At 36.3% G+C, this 27,154-nt stretch overlaps 2 protein-coding genes across 2 annotated transcripts; both read right to left on the bottom strand.

Moving 5' to 3' along the window:
- Positions 1-3,217: 3,217 nt before the first annotated feature.
- Positions 3,218-3,951, bottom strand: LOC128295427 (uncharacterized). The gene is made up of 3 exons (XM_053030997.1): positions 3,756-3,951; positions 3,572-3,645; positions 3,218-3,478 (listed from the first exon to the last, which is right to left on the bottom strand). Exons 1-3 carry the CDS (start codon positions 3,949-3,951, stop codon positions 3,218-3,220), a joined length of 531 nt encoding a protein of 176 aa, XP_052886957.1.
- A 1,197-nt stretch (positions 3,952-5,148) lies between these two features.
- Positions 5,149-6,615, bottom strand: LOC108474391 (uncharacterized). The gene is made up of 3 exons (XM_017776301.2): positions 5,709-6,615; positions 5,533-5,621; positions 5,149-5,454 (listed from the first exon to the last, which is right to left on the bottom strand). Exons 1-3 carry the CDS (start codon positions 6,613-6,615, stop codon positions 5,149-5,151), a joined length of 1,302 nt encoding a protein of 433 aa, XP_017631790.2.
- Between the last annotated feature and the right edge of the window lie 20,539 nt (positions 6,616-27,154).

The raw sequence follows: 27,154 nt of genomic DNA, 5'->3' as shown, positions 1-27,154 counted from the left end.
CCCTTGATACCGTCAAAGAAGGACTCGATTTGGGTAATTGTGGATAGGTTGACCAAATCGCTCATTTCATACCGTCGCCGACCGATTATTCACTTTGGTTAGCCAAATTGTATGTGGCGAAATAGTGTGACTTCAAGCGTGAGTTGGCATGTGAGAGGACTTTGGGTCGAATCCTTAGCATGCAAAGGTTGATTATTTTGCTATGTTTGGACGGCAAGAGTTGGTGTTGGTTTTAAACTCGGTGATGGAGGGATCCCACATCGAAGCTAACATAAGAGTAGATGGAGAGATGGCTTTAAATAGAGCAAACCATGAGGAGAGTAGGCATACCCTTCTTGGCTGATCCCTTCGCTTGTGACGTGCTCGCTTTGGGTTGGACGTCGCCTAAGAGTATTTGGAGCGCGGATTAACCGCAATCTCTAATGATGTGTATTTCTCATTACTCTAGTAGTAAGAGCGGCTATTTCGGTCAATGGGCTGAAATGGGCCATGGTCCCAATGGGTCCTTAGGCCCAAGTGGATAAGTTGTAGAATTACTAAAATACCCTCAGAACGTAGGATCACCGACGATTTCCGGAGGGTAAAATGACTATTTTTGCCCTCATGTAAATGACTAACTTGTGTGATGATTGGGTTAGTTGACGTGGATTTATGTTAGTTATCGTTAATTCGTAAGTCTAATGTGTTAGTGATCGATTGTAGGATTATGGGAGATATTGTCATCAATCGTCATCAACCGTGTGTAAACGACACCTCCCTTAGACCGAATGTAAAAGTCGAAATACCAAACGTTGGTATTTTGTGAATCATGACGTGAAAGCACTCGTGAGACAGCTTGTTAATGAATATGGTGCATTTGGATGATTAGAGTGCAGAGTGTACATTTTGCACAACTTTATTTTGGGCTTAATGGGTGAAAATGGGCTAGCAGCCAATGGGCCAATGCCCACTTTGATAAAAGACGAGGTAAGTACCGATTACTTGGTAAATGGTAGAATGAGCATGAAACCTTAGCAATAGGTAATAATTACAAAATACCCTTTGCATGCAAAATTACGATTTTACCCTGGGTTATTTTTTTTGAAAAGCATGATGTTCGTTTCAGATACGTATGCCATGACATATTATCTGCATGGGACATGGGTTTATATTGATGGAGGAAGCGTTCGCGCCTTATCATAACTGTGGCCTCGCCACATATTCTGCTTCCGTGACTTCGCCACAATATCCGTAGCTCACGTCAATCTGGTGGCTTTGCCACATATATATATATATATATATATATATTCTTCTCGTGGCCTAGCCACAATATTCAGATCGGTGATCTATTTTGGGTTATGGTTGGGTTATGTTACACATCGAGTTTACCGAACTCACCCTTTATTTTCATCTTCAGCAGAAATCTCCAACCATAGTGGGCTTGGAGCTGTGAGGGATCAGAGTGGCCACATTATCTCGCAAAGTTGGTTTTTCTAAGTTAGTTTATTTTATTATTTTTATATTCTGATTTAAAACATTTAAAACATTAATTAAGGTATTTTTTGTACATGTACTTACCTCGGTACAAAATATTTGAAATAGTGTCTATGCCTCGTACACTTTATTCTTGCCTTTATCAAGACTCGGTTCTCGTCTTTCTTGATCTATCATAACAAATTTAACTCATTAACTTCATACGTTACTCAAATCGAACCTAAATTCATGCTTTGATAAAATTACCCTTTTTAACCCTAAACTTTTACTATTACAAATTAGTCCTTAAGCTCGTATGAAGAAATGCAAGTGATTTTCGGTTACCCAAGCCTAGCCGAATACTCTTGTACTTAAAGCAGCCCATACTTTCCTTCATTTCACACTTTTCTACCCATTTTCATAACTTTTACAAATTAGTCCTTTTTAGGGTTTCCATGCAAAATCTCTTAACAAAAGTTGTTCTCCATACTATAAACTATCATATTCTTCCATAATCTACCAAAATGCATCTAACTCATGCATGGGTAATTTTCTAGAAATAAACCCTAGCATGAAATAAGGGTATAAATGAAGAGAGCAAGTTGTAAGGATGTCAAAAATACAAAGAACATTAAAAACGGGGCTGGGATTGACTTACTATCAAGCTTGAAAGTTGAAGAAACCCTAGCTATGGTACCTTCGAATTTTCGGCTGCAACATGAGAAAGATGAGTTGATTTTTAGCTCTTTTTCCCACTTTAATTCATTTAATATCCAAATGACCAAAATGGCCTTACTCACTAAACTTACAAAAATTTCCATAGATGTCCATATTTGTCCAAAAATTTAAAAATTGGGCAAATTGCTCTTTACCTTCTAATTCATATTTCAAAACAATTTCTCACAAATTGCACATAAAACTCAAGTTTTGCATCTTATTCAATTTAGTCCTTATTTTGTAATTGGACACTTTATTCTTAAAATTTCATCATGAAAATTTACCACATGGATAATCTTATATTCTAAATCTCATAATATCAAAATCTAAATATTTTAGCATCAGATTTATGGTCTCAAAACCATTATTCCATCTAGACCATATTTTGGGATGTTACAATTCTCCCCCTTTAAGGGACTTTCGTCCTCGAAAGTCTTACCTGGAAATAAATTTGGATACTGACTTCTCATAGCCTCCTCGGGTTCCCAAGTGGCCTCTTCGAATCCATGTCGATGCCAAAGTACTTTCACAAGAGCTATACTTTTATTCCTCAATTGCTTAACTTCTCTTGCCAAAATCTTAACCGGTTCTTCACCATAAGTCATATTCGGTTGGATCTCAACCTTAGTTGGAGTAATCACATGCGAGGGATGGACACATGAAACACGTCGTGAATTCTTTCCAACTCTGATGGCAAAGCTAAGAGATAGGCAACCGGCCCAATTCTCTTGGTGATCTCGTAAGGTCCAATAAAATGACGGCTTAACTTGCCTTTCTTACCAAATCTTAGAACCTTTTTCCATGGCGACACTTTCAAAAATACCTTGTCACCGACTTAATATTCGATCTCTTTCCTTTTTAAATCCGCATACGATTTTTGTCTATCCGATGCTGCTTTTAAACAATCTCGAATCACTTTAACCTTATCCTCGGTTTCTTTAATCAAATCAACTCCGCAAATTTTGCTTTCCTTGAGCTCTGCCCAATACAAGGGAGTTCGGCATCTTCGTCCATACAAGGCTTCGTAAGGAGCCATCTTCAAACTAGACTAATAGATGTTGTTGTAAGCGAACTCGACCAAAGGCAAATAAGCTTCCCAACTACCTCTAAACTCAAGAACACAACATTGAAGCATATCCTCAAGTGTCTGAATTATTCTCTGGGATTGTCCATCGGTCTGCGGGTGGAAAGTAGTACTTAAATTCAGTTTTGTACCCAAAGCCACTTGCAACTTTTTCCAAAATCGAGATGTGAACTTCTGGTCTCTATTTGAAATGATCGACAAAGGTACACCGTGAAGTCTAACAATCTTTGAGATGTAAAAATTAGCTAACTTGTCAAAAGAAAAGTCGGTACGTACCGGTACAAAATGAGCTGACTTAGTCAATCTGTCGACTATTACCCAAATAGCATCCTTTTCTTCGGAGTCACTAGTAATCCGGTTACAAAATCCATAGTAACTCGATCCCATTTCCACTATAGGATCATAATTAGTTGAAGTAATCCAGAAGGCACTTGATGTTCAGCTTTGACTTGTTGACAAATCAGCCATCTTGATACAAATTAATATATGTCTCTTTTCATGCCGTTCCACCAATAAGTTTCCTTCAAGTCATTGTACATCTTTGTACTCCCCGGGTGAATATACATACTACTATCATGTGCTTCTTGCAAAATATTTCGAATCAACTCGGTGTCTCTAGGAACATTGGTTCTACCCCTGAATCTCAGACATCCATCGGAGTCGACTTGAAAATCAGATTCGCTGGAGGACTCGCACATAATTTTCTTAACTTGTAATTCTTTATTAGCTTTCTGAGTCGTAGATCTGATGAAGAAGAGTTGGCCTAGCTCTCAATTCGGCCAAAATAGAACCATCATCACATAAAATCATCTGAGTGTTCATAGCCCTCAAAGCAAACAAAGACTTTCTGCTCAAAGCATTAGCAACCATGTTCTCCTTTCCTAGATGGTAATAAATCATGAGTTCATAGTCTTTCAACAATTCTAGCCATCTCCGTTGTCTTAAATTCAAGTCATTCTAAGTCATCAAATACTTAAGACTTTTATGGTCGGTGTAGACATGGCATTTCTCACCGAACAAGTAATGACGCCAAATCTTCAAAGCGAACACAATCGCGGCTAATTCTAGGTCATGCGTCGGATAATTCTTCTCGTGAGGCTTTAACTGTCTAGAAGCATAGGCCACAACCTTACCTTCTTGCATAAGCACACAGCCCAGTCCATTCAAAGACGCATCACTAAAAATTGTATTCCTTCCCTGATTCAAGTTGTACTAGGACTGGCGCCTCCGTGAGTAACATTTTCAACTTCTCAAAACTTTGTTGACACTTTTCCATCAACTCGAACTTGACATAGTTTTGCAGTATTCTCATCATAGGGGTGGCTATCATAGAAAATCCCTTTACGAACCTTCAATAGTAACTCGCTAATCCTAAAAAGCTCCTAACTTCGGTCACATTCTTTGGAGGCTTCCATTCAACAATGGCAGAAATCTTACTGGGATCAACTCGAATACCATCACCTGAAACGATGTGGCCTAGGAATCCAACTTCCTGAAGCCAAAACTCACTCTTACTGAACTTAGCATACAATTGCTTATCCCTCAAAATCTGTAAAACGATCTTTAAGTGTTCGACGTTCTTTGCCTCATCTCCCGAGTAGATTAAAATATCATCAATAAACACTAAGACAAATTTATCCAAATAGGGCCGAAAAATTCTATTCATTAAATCCATTAATACAGCTGGAGCATTTGTTAATCCAAAAGCATAACTAGAAATTCATAGTGACCATATCTAGTTCTAAAAGCAGTCTTAGGCATGTCCGCTTCCTTAACTCGAAGTTGATAATAACCGGACCTCAGATCAATCTTGGAAAACCATGTTGCCCTTTTAAACTGATCAAACAAATCATCAATTCTTGGGAGTCGATACTTGTTCTTGATCGTTACCTTATTTAATTGTCGGTAATCGATAATCTCATGGAACCATCATTCTTCTTCACAAACAACATGGCAGCACCCCATAGTGGAAAGCTTGGTCTTACAAATCCCTTGTCAACTAGTTCTTGTAGTTGTGACTTTAACTCTTTCAGTTCCGTTGGAGGCATTCGATATGGAGAAATCGAAATAGGTGCAGTCTCTAGCATCAACTCAATGCCGAATTCAACCTCTCCAACTGGGGGCAAACATGGCAATTCCTCCAGAAACACGTCTGCGAAATCATGTACTATAGGTATTGATTCAACCTTCAACTCAGATTCCTTTGAATTCATTACATAAGTCAAATAAGCTTCATACCCCTTTCTTAAACATTTCTAGGCATCTATTGAAGAAATTACAATCGGTGACCCACTAGACTCATTGGACTCTACCCGAAGGATCTTACTGCTTCCATGTCTTAATTCAATAACTTTTCGTCTACAGTCCACTATAGCACCGTGAAGCGTCAACCAGTCCATACCAATATCAAATTCGTCAAACGGTAATAATATTAAAAGGGCCGAAAAGCAAAGACCTCTAATCATCAAAGCACATTTCTTGTATATCTTATTTACTAAGACATACTTGCCTAACGGATTTGATACTCTAATCACAAATTCTGTAGAATCCACAAGTAAATTCATGCTAGATGCCAATGTCATGCATATATATGAATGGGTAGAGCCTGGATCTATTAAAGCAATAACATCTTGGTCATAGAAAGAAAATGTACCGGTGATCACATTTGGCGAAGATGCTTCCTCTCGAGCACGTATGGCATAGGCTCTAACCGGGGTCCTAGCCTCAGATCGCACAACAATCTCTCGAGTCGTATTCTTGTTGCCAGCTCTACTACCGGTATTCTTCAAGGGCCTCCCTCTAAGAGCCGAACCACTCTGCCTCCCAGTTCGAAGTTTCTCGCCCAGCTCAGGGCAATCCCTAACAAAATGATCCAGAGAACCACATCTAAAACACGTCTCCTTATTTCTCCTACAGGGACTCGGGTGACGTTTCCCGCAGTGTTGGCATTCAAATTGACGAGGCTTAGCACCATCTACACTAGCCATAGAAGTAGCTTGAGTCCTAAAACTTGAGCCTTGCTTCTTACGGTTTCTATGGGAACATCCTATCGATGCATAAGAACGAGGAGGTACACCTCTTGATTTCTTGGATTGTGTCGGAGCCGATCTACTCATTATTCTCTTTCTAACATCTCTAGCCTCTGACTCGGCTTTCTTCTTTTCTTTCATTAGTTCTTCAGCCCTGCATGCCCGTTCGACTAGTACAACAAATTCTTTAAGTTCAAGGATGCCTGCTAATACCTTCATGTCCTCATTGAGTCCATCTTCAAACTTGTGGCACATCTTGGCCTCAGTGGGCACACGCTCTCGAGCATACTTACTTAATCGAACAAATTCCCACTCGTATTCTGTCACTGACATATGTTATTTCTTATGCTCGAGGAATTTCTTTCGTTTCTGATCAATAAACCTTTCACTGATATACTTCTTTCGGAATTCCTCTTGAAAGAACTCCCAAGTGACAACCTCCTTAGGCACTATTGAGATCAAATTCTTCCACCAATGATAAGCATCATCCTTTAGTAGAGAAATGGGACACTTAAAGCACTCCTTGGGCGTGCAAGATAGCTCCTCAAATACTCGGATAGAATTCTCGAGCCATAACTCGGCTCTCTCAGCATCGTTATCGGTATTTGCTCTAAATTTCTTGGCCCTTTATTTTCTAATCTTATCTACGAGAGTCCTAGCAAATCTCATGAAGTCTACGTTCCGAGGCATTATAGGCACGGGTTCAAGGTTCAAAGGGGGTGGAGGAGGTGGGGTTTGAGCATTAGGGTTCGCTCTCATAAACTTGGTGTACCAGTTATTCATCATTTAGAGGAAAGCCTCCCTAGCCTCCCCCTTGGCTAACTGTATCGAGTCCATCCCCCTCTGGCACAGTCCCTTGAACGGGGGCTGGTGCATTACTCTCAACATTATCAGCCACAACTCGATCAAGATCTATACTATATGAAAAATACAATTTATATCGTCAGGAGTTGTCACACTATCACAAATGTATTCATGGCATGTATAGCTAGACTCAAACACATGCTACGTAGTCTGAGAACAAACTAAACCGTAGCTCTGATACTAAGAAATGTAACACCCCCTTACTCGTACTCGAGACCGGGATAAGGTACGAGGCATTATCTGGATAAACAGACAAACATCTAACAAAAATGCGAGTTATAAAATTTCAATTCCATCATTTTGTCCCTTATATGGGCTTACGAGGCCCGAAGCATACATTTGAAGTGGTCCGCGACTGAACCTAGAGCGTATGAAAAACTTAAGTAAATTTTTGTGCCTTGGCCTCACACGCCCGTGTAGAGGCACACCACACGCTTGTGCCTCTAGCCCGCGTGGGATCCTAAAATTTATTTAATTTAGTTCAAGGTGCAGTGGATTTCACACGGCCTAGACACACGCCCGTGTCCTCGGCCTGTGTCCCTCACACGGCCTAGACATACCTGTGTTGTCGCCCATGTTCAAAAACTTGGACATTCTATTTATAATGTTATCATTCATTTAGGGACAAGTGGCCAAAGCACAAGCCCGTGTAGTCTGCTCGTATGCCACAAACGGATGAGACACACGGCCGTGTCTCCAACCCGTGTAGTTACTACAAAGCATGCAACATGGAAATTTTAGGGTGCAGGGGATACACGGCTGAAAGACACGCCCGTGTGGGCTGTCCGTGTGTCACACACAGTTTAGACACCTATCCATTTGTCTATTCATGTGGATCATTTGAAGGCTATCTTACAAGCCATTGGTCACCCAAGGACCCTTATGTACTCCAACATGCTTAACGTCCTACTATCTAGCATAGACCACAATCAGATACATAATTTGGCATGCAATCAAGAGATAATTATAAGAAAATACTCTAATTAACTATATGGACCAATTCACTTGGCCATATACAAAATAATCATACCAATTAGGGAACCATTAGTTTGGGCTAGCCACATGACATGACACATATACAAAATAACAATCATCTATAGATGCCATGACTTAAAATAATCAAATGTATTATACCCAAAGTTTAGTTGATAGTGTGACCCGAGCTCCGACGTTCCCGATCCTTTGAGCTAGCTTGACGAGTCTAAAAGAAATAGGAAAGGGAGGAGTAAGCTATGAAGCTTAGTAAGTACACATACAAATAAAGTAAATCTTAATTAAACCATAGAATATTATTTACACCTTTCTCACTTTTTCATACCTTTCATCAAACATATGATCGAAATTTTCTTTATAAGCATAATACATAAAAACATATATTGCCATGGATGATTGTAGTTGTAGAAATACATAGATTAAACACATACCTTTGCTCCCCAGTACAGATATTCATTTTACTTAGTTTACGTTCAAACCTCGTATACATTACCCGCTGAACATTTGGAATAACGGATAGGATACTTGGATATAAACGCACCGAAGTGCCATAATCATGACATAGCACGCCTCTCAACAGGGCTACATATGAGCACCTGGACCTAGCATGCATCACATTACCACGCCTCTCAACAGGGCTGCATAAGCTCTCGGACCTAGCGTGTACCACATAATTACATGTCTCTCAACGGGGCTACATAAGCTCTTGGACCTAGCATGTATCATGTCATCAAACAGACTCATACTTACATAGTTATCCTAGTGACATGTCACTTGTATCCTTACCTATTCCTAAGTTCAAACAGGATTTTTGGACTTACGTCTCTTTGTCGAACATTCTTGGAATGTTGGCCTTATAACATATGACCTTATCACATGCAAATGCTAACATGGCAACACTTGTAACATAAGAGTGAAACATCAAAACATATTATAGCAACAAGGTAACCAAATAATATATTAATTACCCATATGTTATTTAAACATTTAAAACATTAATTAAGGTATTTATTTGTACATGTACTTACCTCGGTACAAAATATTTGAAATAGAGCCTATGCCTTGTACACTTTGTCCTTGCCTTTATCAAGACTCGGTTCTCATCTTTCTTGATCTTTCATAACAAATTTAGCTCATTAACTTCATACATTCCTCAAGTCGACCCTAAATTCATGCTTTGATAAAATTACCCTTTTTAGCCCTAAACTTTCACTTATTCACAAATTAGCCCTTAGGCTCGTATGAAGAAATGTAAGTGATTTTCGGTTACGCAAGCCTACCTCTTGTACTTAAAGTAGCCCATGCTTTCCTTCATTTCACACTTTTCTACCCATTTTCATAACTTTTACAAATAAGTCCTTTTTAGAGTTTCAATGCAAAATCTCTTAACAAAAGTTGTTCTCTATACCATAAACTATCATATTCTTCCATAATCCACCAAAATGCATCTAACTCATGCATGGGTAATTTTCTAAAAATAAACCCTAACATGAAATATGAGTAGAAATGGAGAGAGCAAGTTGCAAGAATGTAAAAAATACAAAGAACATCAAAAACGGGGCTAGGATTGACTTACTATCAAGCTTGAAAGTTGACCTTTGAATTTTTGGCAGCAACATGAGAAAGATGAGCTGATTTTTAGCTCTATTTCCCATTTTAATTCATTTAATATCCAAATGACCAAAATGCCCTTACTCACTAAACTTACAAAAATTTCCATAGATGTCCATATTTGTCCAAAAATTTAGAAATTCGCCAAATTTCTCTTTAGGACCTTCTAATTCATATTTCAAAACAATTTCTCACAAATTGCACCTAAAACCCAAGTTTTGCATCTTATTCAATTTAGTCTTTATTTTGTAATTGGACACTTTATTCTTAAAATTTCCTCATGAAACTTTACCACATGCATAATCTTATATTCTAAATCTCATAATGATCAAAATCTAAATATTTTAGCGTCGAATTTATGGTCTCAAAACCATTATTCCAACTAGACCATATTTTAGGATGTTGCAATTATTGTGTTTTTCTTAACCAACTTCTCAATAGTAATATTACATTTATCGATTTAAACACAGTCCCTGTCGAGATGATAACTTTTATACTTACTTATTATTTGATAACGACTATGTACAGTTTTACATTTCATCGCGAACCAACCTTGCCCGACACTTGGGTTACAATGTTGTTTGGATTACCCTTTGGCAATCCACCATGTTTTTTATACCTTTTCTTTCAAGGAGAAACACATCCGTCCAAAGAGAATCATTCTGATCGACAACTTCCATTAGACAAATATCTCATTGACCAACTTGAGTTGACGATATCTCATGTAAGGGTTTGCTTACAAAACTAACTCAATGGTGGTTATACTTGTGGTAGATCCTTTTCTAACAAGAATAGTCTTGACAATCATATTTGTTACATGGTACCCTTGGTGGTTCATTTTTCTTTCATACTAAATTTATCAAAAGCCTTCTAGTGCCCTTAATGACAGATTCTCATATGAATTCCTTGGATTTATCTTCTCTCACTTGTATATACTCTAGTAATTACTGGCACGTCATTTCCCTTGTATAAACCTTGTTGGATTACCACCCATATGCCCTTTCAGCTTTTTGATAAATGTATTGGTGGACTATTTCCTTTTCTACTTGTTTTTCCCTTTTCGATGGATTCCCCAATAATCAGTTGGCTTACTATCATTTTGTCATTAGTTACATTTTTCTTTCATCCCTTTTTCCTTGTTCCCACGATTATTGTCCTGATTATACACCTATTTTTACTGTCCTGAAAGACTCTTTTATGTTTCCACAATCGAGCTATGGTGTTACGCAACATTATTCCATGTTTAACGTCCTGGCCACTACCCCATGTTTAGTGTCTTCATGGACTCTACATGCTGCCATAGTCGAGTTTTGGTCTTCATTGTCAAGTTCATATTTATTGTCTTAGTGGACTTAATTTTTTCCATAGTCGAGCTATGGTCTTACACAATATACCACGTGTTTATTGTCTCGACAGACTTTATATGCTACTATAGCTGAGCTATGGTCTTACACAATATACCTCATGTGTACTGTCTCGGTGGACTCCATATATTGCCATAACCAAGCTATGGTATTACACTCTAAACCTTTTTGAGGTGCCACCCCAAAGTATCTTATTACTATAGTAGTGTCACCTTATAGAGCTTACTAACCGCCATCATGGTGTTGCTTTATGGAACCTAATAGTTGTCAATATCATCTTATCTCATATCAACCTTGATGCTTGAACACAGAATTGTCCCCCCGGTAAAGCCCGAAGCTTCGCACATCATGATTTGCTCGTAGCAATCATGGATGGTAGAATCGTAACAAAATTCCAATTTTTTTCCCTATTCATCTTCTCGTTCCTTTATTATCATCCAAATATTGATGCTTGAACACTATATTGTCCCTTCCACAAGGAGTTTTGCACATCATGGTTTGCACTCAACAATACTGTATGGTGGTATCTAATAGAATCACCCTTTTTTCCCAATTCTAGCTTCGACTAACCCATCGATATTTTGCATCGTATTTCACAATATATATACATGCATTTCATGTTACTTTTATAATGACACATTTGCAGATACATATAATCCTACTCATCCTTATGCTAACAAACATTTTCAAGCAATTGAAATTATGCATCATCATAGAACTCATGCCCTCATCATAGTATTTCAAAAGGTGGAGTTTAGAAACTCACCTGAAACTTCTTCACTCTATCAACTTAGCTTTTCCCAAACAATAGAGCTTCTATTCCATTGGCAGCTAAGCATGAAAACCAAAATAATGAGTTAAGCTCAGTATCTTCAGCTTAAAACTTAGTTTTCTAGAAACATGAAGAACCCCTAAAATGGTTCTGAAAACCCTTAACTTTGTTTACTAAATCTTACGTACACAAAGGCCTTAGAACCTTTCCAACTCCCTGGAATTTCTACTTTTCTGGCTAATTCGTTATGATTATCACTCTATGCAAAGCTTTCCACAGCCATAACTTCCTCGGAGAAACCATAGAAGATAAAGAAGAGGAAAAAATGAAACATAATTGAGTGGAATCTACCCAAGGAATCACTTCTCAACCATTTATAGCCCGTCACGCATTGACTTCAACCATTTAGATTTTATCCATTTACAATCATTTTTTCCCTACTAAGGGACCGATTGGTTCTAATCCAACTAAACCAAAATTGGATTTCAACCAATCCAATTTTTTTCCTAACTTTTCTTGCTGTTTTAGTAGAGACTGCCAGCTTACAGTCTCTTTCAACTCGACCGCCAAATTGTTCCTAATTTTTGGGTTTAAAGGAAATTGAGTGTGACATCTTGAATTGGAACTATTAGAAGATAAACCTACTACTATTACTAACTCAAGCAGTGAGAGAGGAATGTTATACCATAAATAATGGGAACAAACAAACTAATTGAACATTATGTTTTTATGAATGACTATTATCAACATTAAAACTACAATTCTACAAATTGAAAACACAAAGTAACCATATAAAAATAATAAAACAAGAAAAACTTACGAATATACACACATGTTTTTATACATATTTAAATAGAAGAAAATTAGAATAGCCTATTTATGTTTGATAAGTTGTTGATCAAAGCCTTAAATTCAAAGTACCTCAATCTAAGTCAAGCCTCCTTTACGTGGTTAGATGCAATACGGTTCTATCAGGGCTTAAATTCAAAGTACCAGGAAAAGTTAGGAACAAAATTGGACATGGTTGAAATCCAATTTTGGTTTAGATGGATTAGAACCAATCGATCCCTTAGTGGCCTCCTCTGTCACAGGGAATTCTCGAAAAGCATGATTAAGAGTCTCAACAGCCCTTCTAGATCTAGGACAATCAGTACTACTCACCAATCTTTTGTAATACAAATTAGTTATAGTAGGGATGAAATTCCAAGAGATCCTCCAGATAGTGATTTTAATTTTAGTAGGGAGTTTTAAATTCTACAATTTTCTGTAAAAAATCCCTTATGGCATTCTGTAAGTCACTATCATTAGGATCTGAGGTACCTTCTTGTAATAGTTTATAGGTACTGCGCACCAAGAATTCTCCTGATGACTCACCTCTCTAAACTAGCATGTCTTCGTGTTTCTTATTCATCAAAGAGATATGCAAGATCTTAGTCACATAAGCTTCCGAAAAGATATTGACAATTACCTCATTTTTCCATTTTCTATATTTGTTATCAATCAAATCCATAACCATGGATATATTGACACTATTAATACTGCTACTTAATTTATAATCAACTGCCCCAGGTATCCAAGTATCCTTAGTTACTAAAATCTTCTCACCCGTACCAACCCTTCATCACAGCCTGTCCTCAGGTACTCAAGTATTTAACACCTAGTAGACGTGAAATCAAAACTCTATCTTCTTTCGATGTATTGGAGCTATTAAATACTGTTGATTTTTCAAAATTAACACATTTCCTTGAACATGACTCATATTCCTTTAAGATCTGTGCTCCTCTATCAATTTCTTCTCTAAAAAGAACTCAATCATCCGTACATAACATATGTGATATCTGAGGGCCCCTCTTACTAGGCTTTGCCCCTTTTATCAAGCTATCTTTCAATGCGAGTCTCATAAGAGCAGATAGTCATTCACTACAAACCAAGAAAAGAAAAGGACTTAATAGATGTCCTTGACGAAGTCCTCTAGTAGGTTAAAAAATCTCCCTACTCTTCCCATTCACATTTATAGAATATGATACTAATTTGATACATCTCATGATAATATCCACTCATGACTTATCAAACCCATGCGTTCCATTGTTGCTCTAAAAAATTCTCATTCCACCCGGTCATATATCTTACTCATGTCTAATTTCATTGCATAAAACCTTGCTTACTAGTTCTTTTCTGTCGAAAAGTGTGTAACACTTCATAGGCTAACACTACGTTATTTGACATCAACTGTCCTAGCATAAAAGCACTTTGAGCAGTATCAATACATACATCCAATACTTTCTAAAAAAGATTAGCTACCACTTTGTATAAGACTTTGCAAAAACTAATTGGCCTAAAATTCATCAAGTTCGTTGGATGTAGAACTTTAAGAATTAGTACTATATTGGTAACATTCATAGAATTGATTTCCTTACCTTCATTTAGGACACCCAAACAGTAAGAGTTGATATCACTTCCCACTATATGCCAACATATTTGAAAAGATAAAGTCGGGAAACCATCAACTCCTGGCACCTTTGTTGGACCCACACCTTTCACTACCGCATATACTTCATCTTCCATATATTTTTTCATTAGTATTATATTTGCATCATTTGAAATACATCGCTCCACCCTTGATAGCATATGCTTTGTATCACTTATCCCACTTGTCGAGAATAGATTTTTGAAAAATCTTCTAGCTATTACCTTCATTTCCCCCTCATCTCTAGTTTCCATCCCATTTTCATGCTTCAAACACTTAATAGTGTTCATTCTTATACGACGAGAAGCAAAGTTATGAAAAAAACCCGTGTTCTTTTCCTCTAATTTCAATCAATTAGAACGCGCTCTCTATTCCTTAAAAGCTTATCCTTATCTATCTCTAAATTAAGCCGAAGTTCAGTGTCAATAAATTCTACTAGGTTGTCATAACCCTCTTCTTGTCTATCATTTGTTCTAGTTTCTTAGTGAGATCCCTCTTTAGTTCATCCCTTCCATTCCTAATAGAGCTCTCCCATCTTCTCAACCCCATTCTTAGACTCTCTAATTTAGAAAAAATATCACACGAAGTAGATTCCTAAATTTGCTTAACCTCCCTTTCAAATGATCCTCCAATGTCCACCATGCTTCGAATCGAAACCTTTCCCTCCTTAATTTCCTCCTTTCCAGCTCCGTAAAAATAAAAGTGAGCAATGATTCGAATACTAATGTGGCAAATGTTAAATCATTTCACTTGAGAACATATTCATCCACTCAGCGTTTGCTACCCTTCTGTCTAGCCTCTCTCTTATATTAGTTTCTAGAAAATTCCCCATTTCTTATGTAAACTACGTCCCAGTATAACCAGCGTTCATTAATTGACATTCTTCTAGGACTTCCTAAAACACCTCCATTCTCCTTTCCTCCCTTAGCACACCCCCAATCTTTTCAAAGGAATTCATGATCTCATTGAAATCACTACACACTAGGAAAAGTAACTCTTAGGAACATCTTAAATTTCTTAGCACATTCCTCGAATCACTCCTCCCACTAACAAATGGGGATCCATAGAAACCTATGAACCTCTATTCTCTTTCTTCATCAATCCTTTGAAAAACAACATCAATATGATTTTTGGAGAAACTCCTTAAGTTAATTATTGTAAACTCTTTCGAATCCAAACAAAGTCCCTCTTGAACCATCAGCCAAAACATCAATCTCATTTAAGAAACCACACCACTTTCTCACATTCTCCATTCTTTTACCATCTAATTTAGTCTTCATAAAGAAGACCACCTAGAGATTATACACCTTTAGTGTATACCGAAGTCTTCTTATAGCCCGTGGACTCCCCAAACCACAGACATTCTGACACAGTATTTTCATTGTGACCAGTTGGTTTGCCCCTTGGAAACTGTTGATAAAATGTGATGTTGTTCCAACGATTTTCCATTTTTAACCCCTAACGAATTGGTCACCTTCGAACCACCGTGATTCCCATTCCCTCTTCTTGATCTTTTCTTTCCATCGCCACTTTTTATTGGACAATCCTCTAAATCATGTTTGATATCTATTTGGTCCTGTATCTTATAAGAATCCCCTCACATATATTCCAAATCACCCCCAAGTTTAACCTTAAAACAGGGTCTATCTGCCATCCTAAAACCCTCCCCTCCTCCCGAGATTCCCATCTCGATTTCTAATGATCTGTGCCATTTTCCTTTATCCCCTTTTGCCTTCCTCCCTTACCCATATACTTCCCAGTGCGATAGATCTCCTTGACTAAGCTCTGAACGACAAATCCCATCCCATCTCTACAACTCCTCATTTTTCCGTTTTAATTTGACAGAAAGAGTCACTATGTACCAAACAACCACAATAAAAGCAAAACAGTGTCAACCTTTCATAACTAACGTAAGAGCACTTGCCTTATGAGAACATAACCTTATTTTTTTGCTTCAAAGGACGTCAAACATTCATCTGCACCTAAATTTTCATATAGTTCTTTAATCCCCTTTCCTAAGCTTTTGGTATCATATTCCAAAAACTTACCAATAAAATCACCCAATCGTCTTGCAATAGCTTTAAAGAAAAAACTTGGAGGTATGTTATGCACTTATACCTATAAACACGCATATATTAATGGTACCTTAAGTGGACATTCACCATTCTCCAACTAATGGATCACCAAAAGATGATTGTTAAAAGTCCATGGAACCCCATTCGCACTCAGTCGAGATCCATCTTTTGAAAAAACTGAAACATAAATCTTTACTCCCCAGGATCTATGATATGGACCTCTCTCACAAGGTGCCAAAGATTCGCCATTGTGCTCCTCATGGTCAGGAAATGGATCGCACTTGCTGTGAGAAAACACCCTAACAGACAGAGATCATAAATATCCTTTGCAGTATTAGACTCATTGTGCGCTTGTAAAATCTATTCTTCCTTATCATCCAAAGAAAGCTCTGCCAAACCATTTTCCATCCCAAAGATTCCCAAACTGGAAAAAAAAGACTACCCCTGACAAACACCACCGTCACTTTCACAAAATAGAGACTAGAAAACAAAACCCTAATAAAACAAAAACATGCTAGAGTAGCAGACCAGAGATGTGCTAAAGTAACAGACCTTTATCCTGCCATTTCTCATTTATAAATGACTTAAGGGTAAAAAAAGCCCACAGTAAAAAAAAAAATCAATTGAGGCCTTATGAAAAAAGAATCATTTTTTAAAAAATAATCAAAATGCGCATATAGAATGAATTGGACAAATGGTTACCCAAATTCATTTTGGATGAATGTAAACTAAAAGACTTCAAAATTATAAAATAAATTTAAAAATTCAAAGAAAATATAGAAAAATTTAAAATGTGTAAAAACTCAAAAAATTATTATTTATTAAAAATTCTAAAAATATATATAAATTCATATTGAATATACATATGCTGAATCAAGCCGATGGTGCAATAATAAATAACTTTTGTTGCGGAATTCAAAAAAATTATTATTTATTGAATGAATGTTATTAAACAAAGTCATAATTTCCCGTGAACTGATATCGCAGTTCAACCTCTCGTTTATTCAAAAGTTCCTCTGTACAATCATTGCTAATTCCTGATACAAGAGCCATTAAAGTCGTATCGAAATTGATAAAATCATCCTCATGGTGCTTGGCTCTTTATACAATGGCACATTTGTACTTTGAATCATTTTCTCTCGTCTTTGCATCTTTTAACTTGGGTACTTTTTCTCCTTATCTTTTAATTTCAGTGTGTCTAATGCTGAATATGCATTCAATCACAAGAAGGATAATCACAAATCTGTAAATAAGATGGGTCGTAAACATGTTTCAAATATGGCATCACTTATAAGGTTAACTATCTTCTACAGCCTTCTTGCCATTGCAAATGGGACATGCATTTAACGATCCCAATTCTATAGTTGCTTCCAGTTTTGTAAGGTATGACTATTACCAATATGAATTTTTATAATTTTTAAGAAATAATAATTCAATTTTAGTTTTGCAAATTTCAAACTTTTATATATTTTTAGAATTTATTAAATGATTTTTTTATTTTATAATTTTGAAGTCTTTTCAGTTTTGTTCTCATCCAAAAGAATTTGGACAATTATTTGTCTAGATTCATTTTATATGCACATTGTAATTATTTAAAAAAAATATTTTTTGAAATAAATTTTTTTATTTTTTTGCGACATGGCATGTAACATCCTTGACACCCCTCGAGATGTGAACAATGTCAATTCAGGTTGGCATGTGTTAAAATTTTTGAAGTAGATAAAATAGTAAATATTATTATTAGTGGAGAGGATAATGGATATTATAAGAAATTAAAAATACTTTTGAATTTATAGAAATTAATTTAAGGGATGGATTAAATTGTAAAGGAGTGAAAATGATGTGGTAAAAGAGTGAAAGTTAAAAATAAAAATGACTAGATTACATGGATGGGAAAATAGAGGGAGGACTAGAAGTGCAATAATACCAGGAAAGTACAAAAAAGAGTGGATGAGATTGAGAGTGAATAGCTACCATTTGTTTATAGTAATAATGATTACATTTTTGTTTAATAAAATATTATAAAAAAAGAAGAGAAAGTGAAAAGATATTCCTAATAGAAAGATGAAGAAAAAGGAAGAAATGTCAATATCATCATCTTTTCTATCTTCTCTCTCATGTCTCTCACTCCCCATTTCTATCAAGTTTTCTTTTCTTTCATCTTAGTCCCTTCTTCATTTCAACCCTTTCAAGCTTTAAATTTCAACTGTCTTCCATAGATTCTTAGTGAAATCAATAGAACAACTTCATGGCCAGCAAAGTTTTATGTGAAGTTAGCTAAATTTCATAGTTGAGGAGAGAGAAAAGAAGAGTTTGAAATTTTGAGCAAGGTTAAGGTGAGAATGATAAAGTTTTATTATAGGGCTTTATATTTATCTCATCAAAATGCATGGAAATAATATGTGATTTTTGTTTTGATATTAAAGGAGAAGAGGAGTGAACATCAAGTTGGTGATAAAGGTAAAGAAATAGCAAATGAGTGAAGGAAGAAGAAAGGGATTCATTGCAAGCAATTTTGTTGTAAGTATATCAAGAATTTACTTTACCTAATTTAAACCCTAAATGAAATTATGATAAATTGGTTTAGTAACATTCCTGAGATAAGTTTGTAGTTGAAAATGATGATATGTACTTTGAAAATTATTTGAAAGTAAAATGGTGTTCCTATAATGAATTGAAAAGTGTATGTGTAGTAAAATTAGAGAAAAAGACTAAATTGAAAAGAGTGTAAAATTTAGATAGTTGGAATAGATATTGGCATGGAGTAATTAACTAAAATGTTGAATTCTAAAAAAATAGATGTCAAGTGAAATTTGATGAATGGTTGATTCTAAATGGATAACAACTAAATTGTAAAAATAGTAAAATTTGAATTGTTTTCTTTGTTGAGAAATGTAAATAAATTGTATAGTTTAAATGTCCAAATAGACAAAATGAAAACTAGTAGGATATAAATGACATGTCATTAGGAAAATTTCTATGTGCGCAAGTGATAGTGGCACAACGGTGCATGTGATTATAGCACTATAGTGCACGTGTTTGTGGCACTTCAATGCAAAGTGACATCTGTACATCCTTGCAAATAATAGTTGTAACACCCCTAACCTGTGTTCGTCATCGGAATAGGGTTACGGTGCATTACCAAAATTTTAGAATATTTTCAGATAATTTACAACAATTACTATTCACTTTCCGAAATGTATTCATAACGTCCCTTAAATGGACTTTCGAGGCCCAATATGAGATTTAAAATCGAATCGGGACTTAATCAAAAACTCTAAGAATTTTTCGCGAAATTTCAAAATTTTTCCAAGGTGCAGGGCTCACACACCCGTATGGTCCAAGGGACACACCAATGCTACAGGCCGTGTTCGACCCCGTGTAACTCTATGACTTGTGCACACGGCCATGCCACATGCCCATGTGCTAGGCCATGTAGCATACACGACTGAGACACATGCCTGTGTCTCGGCCCGTGTGCTCAATTCTGAGCATTTTGTTTTCTCAAATTTAAGGTGCAGGGGACACACGGCCTAACCACACGCTCATGTATCAGGTCGTGTGTCACACACGGTCTAGACACATGCCCGTGTGTCTGCCCATGTGGAACAAATAAAGTCATTCCTCGCTTCATTTCTCACCTAAAATCATACCAAATTCCTACACCAAACTTACATCCAAATACCAACCAACCCAAGCATTGAATTCAAGTGATTTATAACATCTAACATGATATATTGTTACATGCATTCATGCTTAAATCTTACCCTTTCTCAATCAATCAATAAGAAACACTTATGTTATCTCCATAAAGTAAACTTAAATACATATATATACATGTACCACATAATCATCACTAACCATTCCAATAGCTAGATTATAATAATCATTTGCATTTACATGCCAATATGACCAACTTTACCATATTGTACCGACATGGGCCGATGGATAATGTGAGTGATCTCCGACAAAGTTCCAATCCAACGAGCTTTCGATTCTCTAAAACAGGGAAATAAAACTAAGTAAGCATAAAATTTTTAGTAAGTTCATATAACATGGTACTTAACTTACCATTCATTCTATTTTGAGGTAACTACGTAAGGCATATTCAATCAATTTGACCTTAAGCCCTACACACATCCTTATTGTCCTTGTTAGTCATATATTCCATAATAACATCAAAACATATATGGGCTCAACAACAATCAAGTTTCCATTCACATATGCTTTCCAAAACATGTATTCATTTAACATGTATAAATCATCTCTTTATATTATAAGTATAATTTCATAATAGTTCATCTTGAGTTCAGATTATTTCATGTCAAAACTTTACTCATTCATTCGAAATATCAAGGTCACACAAGTAGTAGTACACTTAATGTGTAAAGTCTGTAACACCCCAAACCCGGCCTGGACGTTATGACCGGATCTGATGCGCCACATTGATGCGTTCAAAACATTCCGTATTACTTAGTTTGGAAAAGCTGAGTTGGTGTTGTAAAAGACACTTTTAAAGGTAGGTTAAAGTGAATAGAAGCTGTGCACCAGGTAGGAAACCAGGAAAAAGAGGAGGTGAGTCCGTCGGACTGCTTAAGTACCAAGCTCTTCCCGGATCCAATCCTAGACATGCACACCACCATTGCCACACTCTAACATCTCGTATAATTTTGAGAAAATCGTTTGATTATGTCCGTCTTAAGAAAATGTTTAAGTTGAAAACGTTTGTTTAAAATATTTATTTCCTTGGAAAAACATTTACTTTGCGGAAACTTTTGCGTCATCGTGATCTTTTAAAAATCAAGTAGTTTTATAAAAGCGAACCCTAGTGCTAACCAGTTTAATAATCCCCAAAATAAAAATAATTAAAAAGAGCGGCCTTATTACAACTTTAAGCATAATAAAATAAAATAATCCAAATTAAATGCTAAACTTATTTAAAATTGGCAATCCATCTTCATGGCCACTCTGAATCCCTTGACTCCAAGTCCACCAACTAGGGCTCACCGCAAGGAGGGAAGAGGAAGGGGTGAGTTTGGAAAACTCGGTGTATCTGAAACCCATCCAAAGCCCAATTCAGCTCGAGCCCATTGGGCCTAAGCCCTATTCAGATAACGATACGAGAGGTCAAGCCCTTTTCGAATCTGATAGCAAGGCCTTAGCCCTTTTACATAACAGTGTGGCCCATAGGCCCGGTTCAATAACATGAGTATCAACGAAATAATGAATGCAAGCCCATCTGGGAGACTACTCAACCCACCAACCGCTACTTTGCGCCTGTACCAGCCCTACACACCATGTGGGGAATATCTCAACCCACCCAATTCACACACACCACGGTTGCAAAGAACGCACTCAAATTCGATCGATTGAGGCAAAGCCTCCAAGACGTGGATGAACCACTTTCGATACTTCCTCCATTAATACCCCAACCCCATGCAGATATTAATAAAAGCATATCATGTAAAATACAACATTGATCAATCATGCGATTCACCAATTTAAAACCCTAGGGGTATATCGGTAATTTTGCTCTTTAGGGGTAATTTGGTAATTTTGCTCTTTAGGGTAATTTCGTGATCTACGCTCTTGCACAAGCTAATTCAGTAATTTTATCAGTTTTATGCAATTTAATTCCACCATCTACCTAACGAGCTAATTTGCCCATCTCTTACCCATATTGGTCCAGTAAGCCCATTGGGCCCGTTTTGGCCCATCAAGCCCTTTTTCCGAAATACGCTAAAACGTCACATGAACGTGCTTACCACCTTGCGGTGCCAGATCTAACAATTACTCTATGACTTGAGAGCATACGCATACTTACATGACCATGAAATGCCGGAATTTCGGCATTTCGGCTTTTGCCGAATTGAACTAAGAAAGGGTGTTCGGTACACACCTGATTCGCGACGACTGCTTCTGAGATCCCTTTCGATGTCCTTTTTGCCAAAATCGATAGTTAGCTCCGAATCCGATTGCTCCAATGAACCACGCCTTAGATTCAACGCTTAAGAAGACTCCCTTACTCCCACTTGATTTCCACGCAATCTAGTGTAGATTTATCTATCAAACGACGGTAGAACTCGATTCCCCAAAGTCTTGAAGTTTCGGCTATAAGCCCCCAAATCTATGGTTTTTCGGCTTTTGTGTGATGAAGAAGATGATAATGTGGGGCTGGCTTTGAAGAAATCGGCACAAGCAATGATCACAGGATTTCGGCTTTTATGGATTCGGCAAAAGTATTGATGAATAGCAGGTATGATGAATAGTTTTGAAGAAGAAGAAAGAAAAATAGAAGAAGAGGAATAGGGAGGTGGTAGTTTCAGCTAGAGAGGAAAAAGAGAGGAAAAACAACCCTAAGGTGTTAAAGCGGAAGAAAACGGCACCACTCAATACCCTAAGTGCCGAAATACTAACAACATAGCCCCCGCCAATTTTTCCCTCTTCAATTCCCATAATTGGCCAACTCTAGCCTCATCCAAATCCTTAAATCTCTCCCTTATCCCTCCTTAATCCAAGCATTTAAACTGATCCAACTCTCCTTTAGCAGAATCCACGAACTCCAACACTTACCCTCCCGCACTAAAAAAATAAATGCATCTATTTGCCAACATAGGAATCGATCCTTGCCTTCCCAAAGCTCCACACGCCACTTTTCTAGGAGCCTAGTGGCGTCACCCTTGCCACTTAACCAAGGCTCTTTTGTGATGCAATTTACCCATCACTCCACTTAAGGCCACTTAGCCAGAACCCCTAACTCCTAAGTCTAAAATTCCAAAAATTCAACTGGGTTTTGGCCAACTCATGGGCCTTCTATAAGCCCATTTACCTACTCAAAATACTAATTCCACATCCAAATACAAAATTTTAAAAATCTTTACAAAATATTGAAAATCACGAATAAACCCGAAAATCAGGATGTTACAAAGTCTATAATCAAAGATGGACATTTTCATCAAATAATTTCCATATGCAAATATCATCATCTCATACTTTCATATATCATTTGTCATGTATCATCATTTTCTTGTATTTCTGACGGATACGTGTAGTAACTCATTTAATTATTCATATCTTCTCATGTCTGGATTGTCACCCGTTGAATTTATTTGAAATATCGATGGATACACAGGTAGTACACTCAAGGTGTACAATTTAGGATCCATCAATTCATATTCAATGGTACCCATAAGGTACTATTTAAGAGTGAACACTCTCGAGCCACACATGTATACAACAGGATTACTAGTCCAAGCTAAATCCTTTTTATGACATATGCTCTAAAGAGCTTGATTCTGGATTACCCGTTTGATCTAAATCAAATCCATAACATATGCTTGAGAGGACTTATGTCAAGATTACCCGTCCGGGCTAAATCCTTTCTGTAATGAGGCTAATAGGATTATTCGTCCGAGCTAAATCCTGTCAGTAACAAATGCAGGACCTCATTCATTTTGGGAAATCACATATCCATCGATTTTCCATTTATTCAACCGGGATTTAAACATTTTTCAAGCATTATCAGGCATGTGATTATTTCATACATCCATAACATTCATATAATTCAAGTAAACATATTCCACATTCATTTCAAGCATATAAGTAACATTTTTATCATTTATCATTTATCGACATTATTATTGATCGGGCTTTGTCAGATATATTTTCAATATCATATACATATGAAATTTATACAATTCACAAACACAATATTTAATTCAAGCATATAAATATACACAATTTAGTTACACGAACTTACCTCAAAAAATGTTCGTATACGTAAAATCTACTGATCCGACATTTTTCTCTTTCTTCGTTCTAGCTTTGAATTTGGTCTACCAGGATCTATATGAGTAAATTTTATATCAATTTCTCCCATTTCATATTCAAGTGGACTCAATTTATATCGTAGGCAAAATGACCATTTTGCCCCTAACTTTTCCATAAATTCTCATTTCGTCTCTAGGCTCGGAAAATGAAATTTATGCAATTTGCTCCCTATTCCAAGCCTAACCGAAATTTCAATATAGAATTTACAGCACATATTTTCTATAAATTTTAGAAATTTTCATCAATTTTCATAACTTTACATTTTAGTCCCTAAATCATGTTTTCATCAAAAATCACTTTGTAAAAGTTGTTTATCTATCAACAACCTTTCATTTTCTACCATAAATTTCTAATTTTCAGCATATACATCCATGACCTAATTTCCATACTTTGATAACTTCTCAAATTGATCCCCCCAAATAGATAGATTAAGCTATCCCGATTTCAAAAATATCAAAATTACTAAAAATGAGACAAGAAAACTTACCCAATGTGGCCAAGAAAGTTTCTTCTCTCTCTCCTAGGGTTTCCATGGAATATTTTGGGGAAGAAGATGATAAAAATAATATTTATTTCTATTTAATTAATTTTTCATCTTTAATAATTTTGATTTCCAATTTAGCCCTTAAACTTTTTCTAATTTTCCATGGATGAATCATTCAAAAATATCCACTAACTTTTTATTAATGGTCTAATTACCATATAAGGACCTTAAGTTTTCAATTCCATAGCTATTTAATCCTTCTAGCTACTAGAATTCAACTTTTGCATTTTATGCAATTTGGTCATTTCCGTAATTAAACACATAATCGGTAAAGTTTTCTTATCAAAATTTTCACATAACATTTCTAACATATTATGGACCATGTAATAAAATAAAAATAACTTTTATTTTTAGATCGGATTTGTGGTCCCGAAACCACTATTCTGATTTCACTGAAAAATGGGTAGTTACAATAGTGGCACTTTGGTGAAAATTATCAGCATTTCCAGATATCTTATATGTTCTACTAATTCTACATTTGGGAAATAGAATTACAAGGTAAGTAGACTTAAAAATAACATTGGTAAGTAGCTTGTAACTTGTTCAATTGGTACCTTACTATAGTTATTATTGAAACAAATTTGTGTATGATGATAATGATTCATGATAGTTATATATATGTTTATATATGTGTATTTGTATGCGTAATGAATTAATTTAAATGAAAAATTTTAATTCTTGTTGTGCTTATTTAGCTCTCGTGAGCTTAACATGTTTCAAGACAATAAAACTCTAGATACAAAACTCTAACATGTTATAGACCCTAAATGGCATGCCAATTATATCCTAACATCTCACTAAGTCTACTAGGGCAATTCATATAAGTCATATATCATTTTCCAAATTTCCACATGTATATATCATGGTATGTAGATCAAATGTTGTAACTAATGTAGAAAGAAAGTCTTATGGAGGTCAATTGATTAAATGGGGCTCATTCAACCCACTTGAGTTGGCCCGATTTGGGGAACAATTGGAGAAGCCCATCTACTTGAAGCATTGGTGGCCTAGTAAGCTCTAAAGGGAAATTAGGTCTACCTTGGAAAATATTGTAACACCCCGTACCCGAGACTGTTACCGGAGTCGAACACGAGGTGCTAACCGACTAATTCATTTACTCTCGCAGTCCAATTAAAAATTTTTCCAGACGACTGGCTAACTGCGTCACTGTCACCTTAAAAATCATAACTAGAGTTCCACAACTCGAAAATCAGATTCGTAATTTTTCGCTAAAACTAGACTCATATGTCCATCTACATATTTTTTCTTAGAATTTTTGGTCGGGCCAATTAGTAAAGTTTATTAGTTAAAGTCTCCCCTATTCCAGGGTTTGACTACACTGACCTTCATGCATTACGAATGGGATATCTCCATGTACAGGGCTTAAATACTGATGCCGTTTGTTTCTATAGAAACTAGACTCAAAGAGGAATCTATACATATATGGCATGGCTCCTAATTATCTCTGGTTAATTTACAATGAATTTCCAAAGTTGGAACAGGGATTCCAGAAACCGTTCTGGCCCTGTTTCACAAAAACCTAAATATCTCTTAACAGACAACTCATATGACCGTTTCGTTTCTTCCATATGAAAGTAGATTCATAAGGCTCATTTAAATAATTTATTCACTATTTAATTCCATCTCTACTATTTTTAGTGATTTTTCACATCCACATCACTGCTGCTGCCAGCATCTATTTTTAGGGTAGACTTTATCTAACACATAGTTTCTATGACTCAACTAACCCTCTTGCATATATAGTCCAAAATATAATCAAGATGAACCATTCTAATGGCTGATCGTTGCCAAACATTTCCATGCCTCTTAATGAGCATATACATATCGAATGATTATAACATTATGCTCAAAACATTTATAAGCCATTTTCGCATGGCTATCCAAAATTATACAAATCCAAAGGGTCCATGACCCACAACAAAAGGGGTAGTCCTATACATTGACCAAAATATCCTCTCACTACTAGTCTATTCCATACATGCCATAAGATATTCCAAAACGTAGCAGTACCAAGCGGTGGGTAGTGATAGTGTGACTAGTTCTTGACGATCCACGAGCCTGTAGCTTCCAATGAGATCTATAAAGCAGAGGAAACAAAGTAAGCAGAGTAAGCATTACAATGCTTAGTAAGTTTTAAGCAGTGTCAACAGATAACAACCAAATCATAACATAGTTGTTCGTATTTTTATTTCACTCTTCCTTCGGGCATACTATCCCCTTTTCCGAATATGCACATCTCATTATATACAATAGACAGATAAACTCTCACATAAAAGTGAGCTCATGTGACATAGATATATCGTATGATTTCACATAACCTCTCACACTAAA

This window comes from Gossypium arboreum, chromosome 7 (assembly GCF_025698485.1).
Source record: "Gossypium arboreum isolate Shixiya-1 chromosome 7, ASM2569848v2, whole genome shotgun sequence".
Taxonomy (NCBI): Eukaryota; Viridiplantae; Streptophyta; class Magnoliopsida; order Malvales; family Malvaceae; genus Gossypium; species Gossypium arboreum.
The sequence above is the reverse complement of the archived record's forward strand: the minus strand, read 5'-3'. Positions and strand labels throughout refer to the sequence as shown.

Coding starts and splice junctions, on each gene's coding strand:
- LOC128295427 (XM_053030997.1), bottom strand. CDS start 3,951: ATGTGCGAGTCCTCCAGCGAATCTGATTTTCAAGTCGACTCCGATGGA. Junction 3,646..3,755: donor GGAAACTTATTGGTGGAACG/GCATGAAAAGAG, acceptor ATGATCCTATAG/TGGAAATGGGATCGAGTTAC. Junction 3,479..3,571: donor AAGAAAAGGATGCTATTTGG/GTAATAGTCGAC, acceptor TACATCTCAAAG/ATTGTTAGACTTCACGGTGT.
- LOC108474391 (XM_017776301.2), bottom strand. CDS start 6,615: ATGTCAGTGACAGAATACGAGTGGGAATTTGTTCGATTAAGTAAGTAT. Junction 5,622..5,708: donor ATGTGCTTTGATGATTAGAG/GTCTTTGCTTTT, acceptor ACGGTGCTATAG/TGGACTGTAGACGAAAAGTT. Junction 5,455..5,532: donor AGTCTAGTGGGTCACCGATT/GTAATTTCTTCA, acceptor ATGAATTCAAAG/GAATCTGAGTTGAAGGTTGA.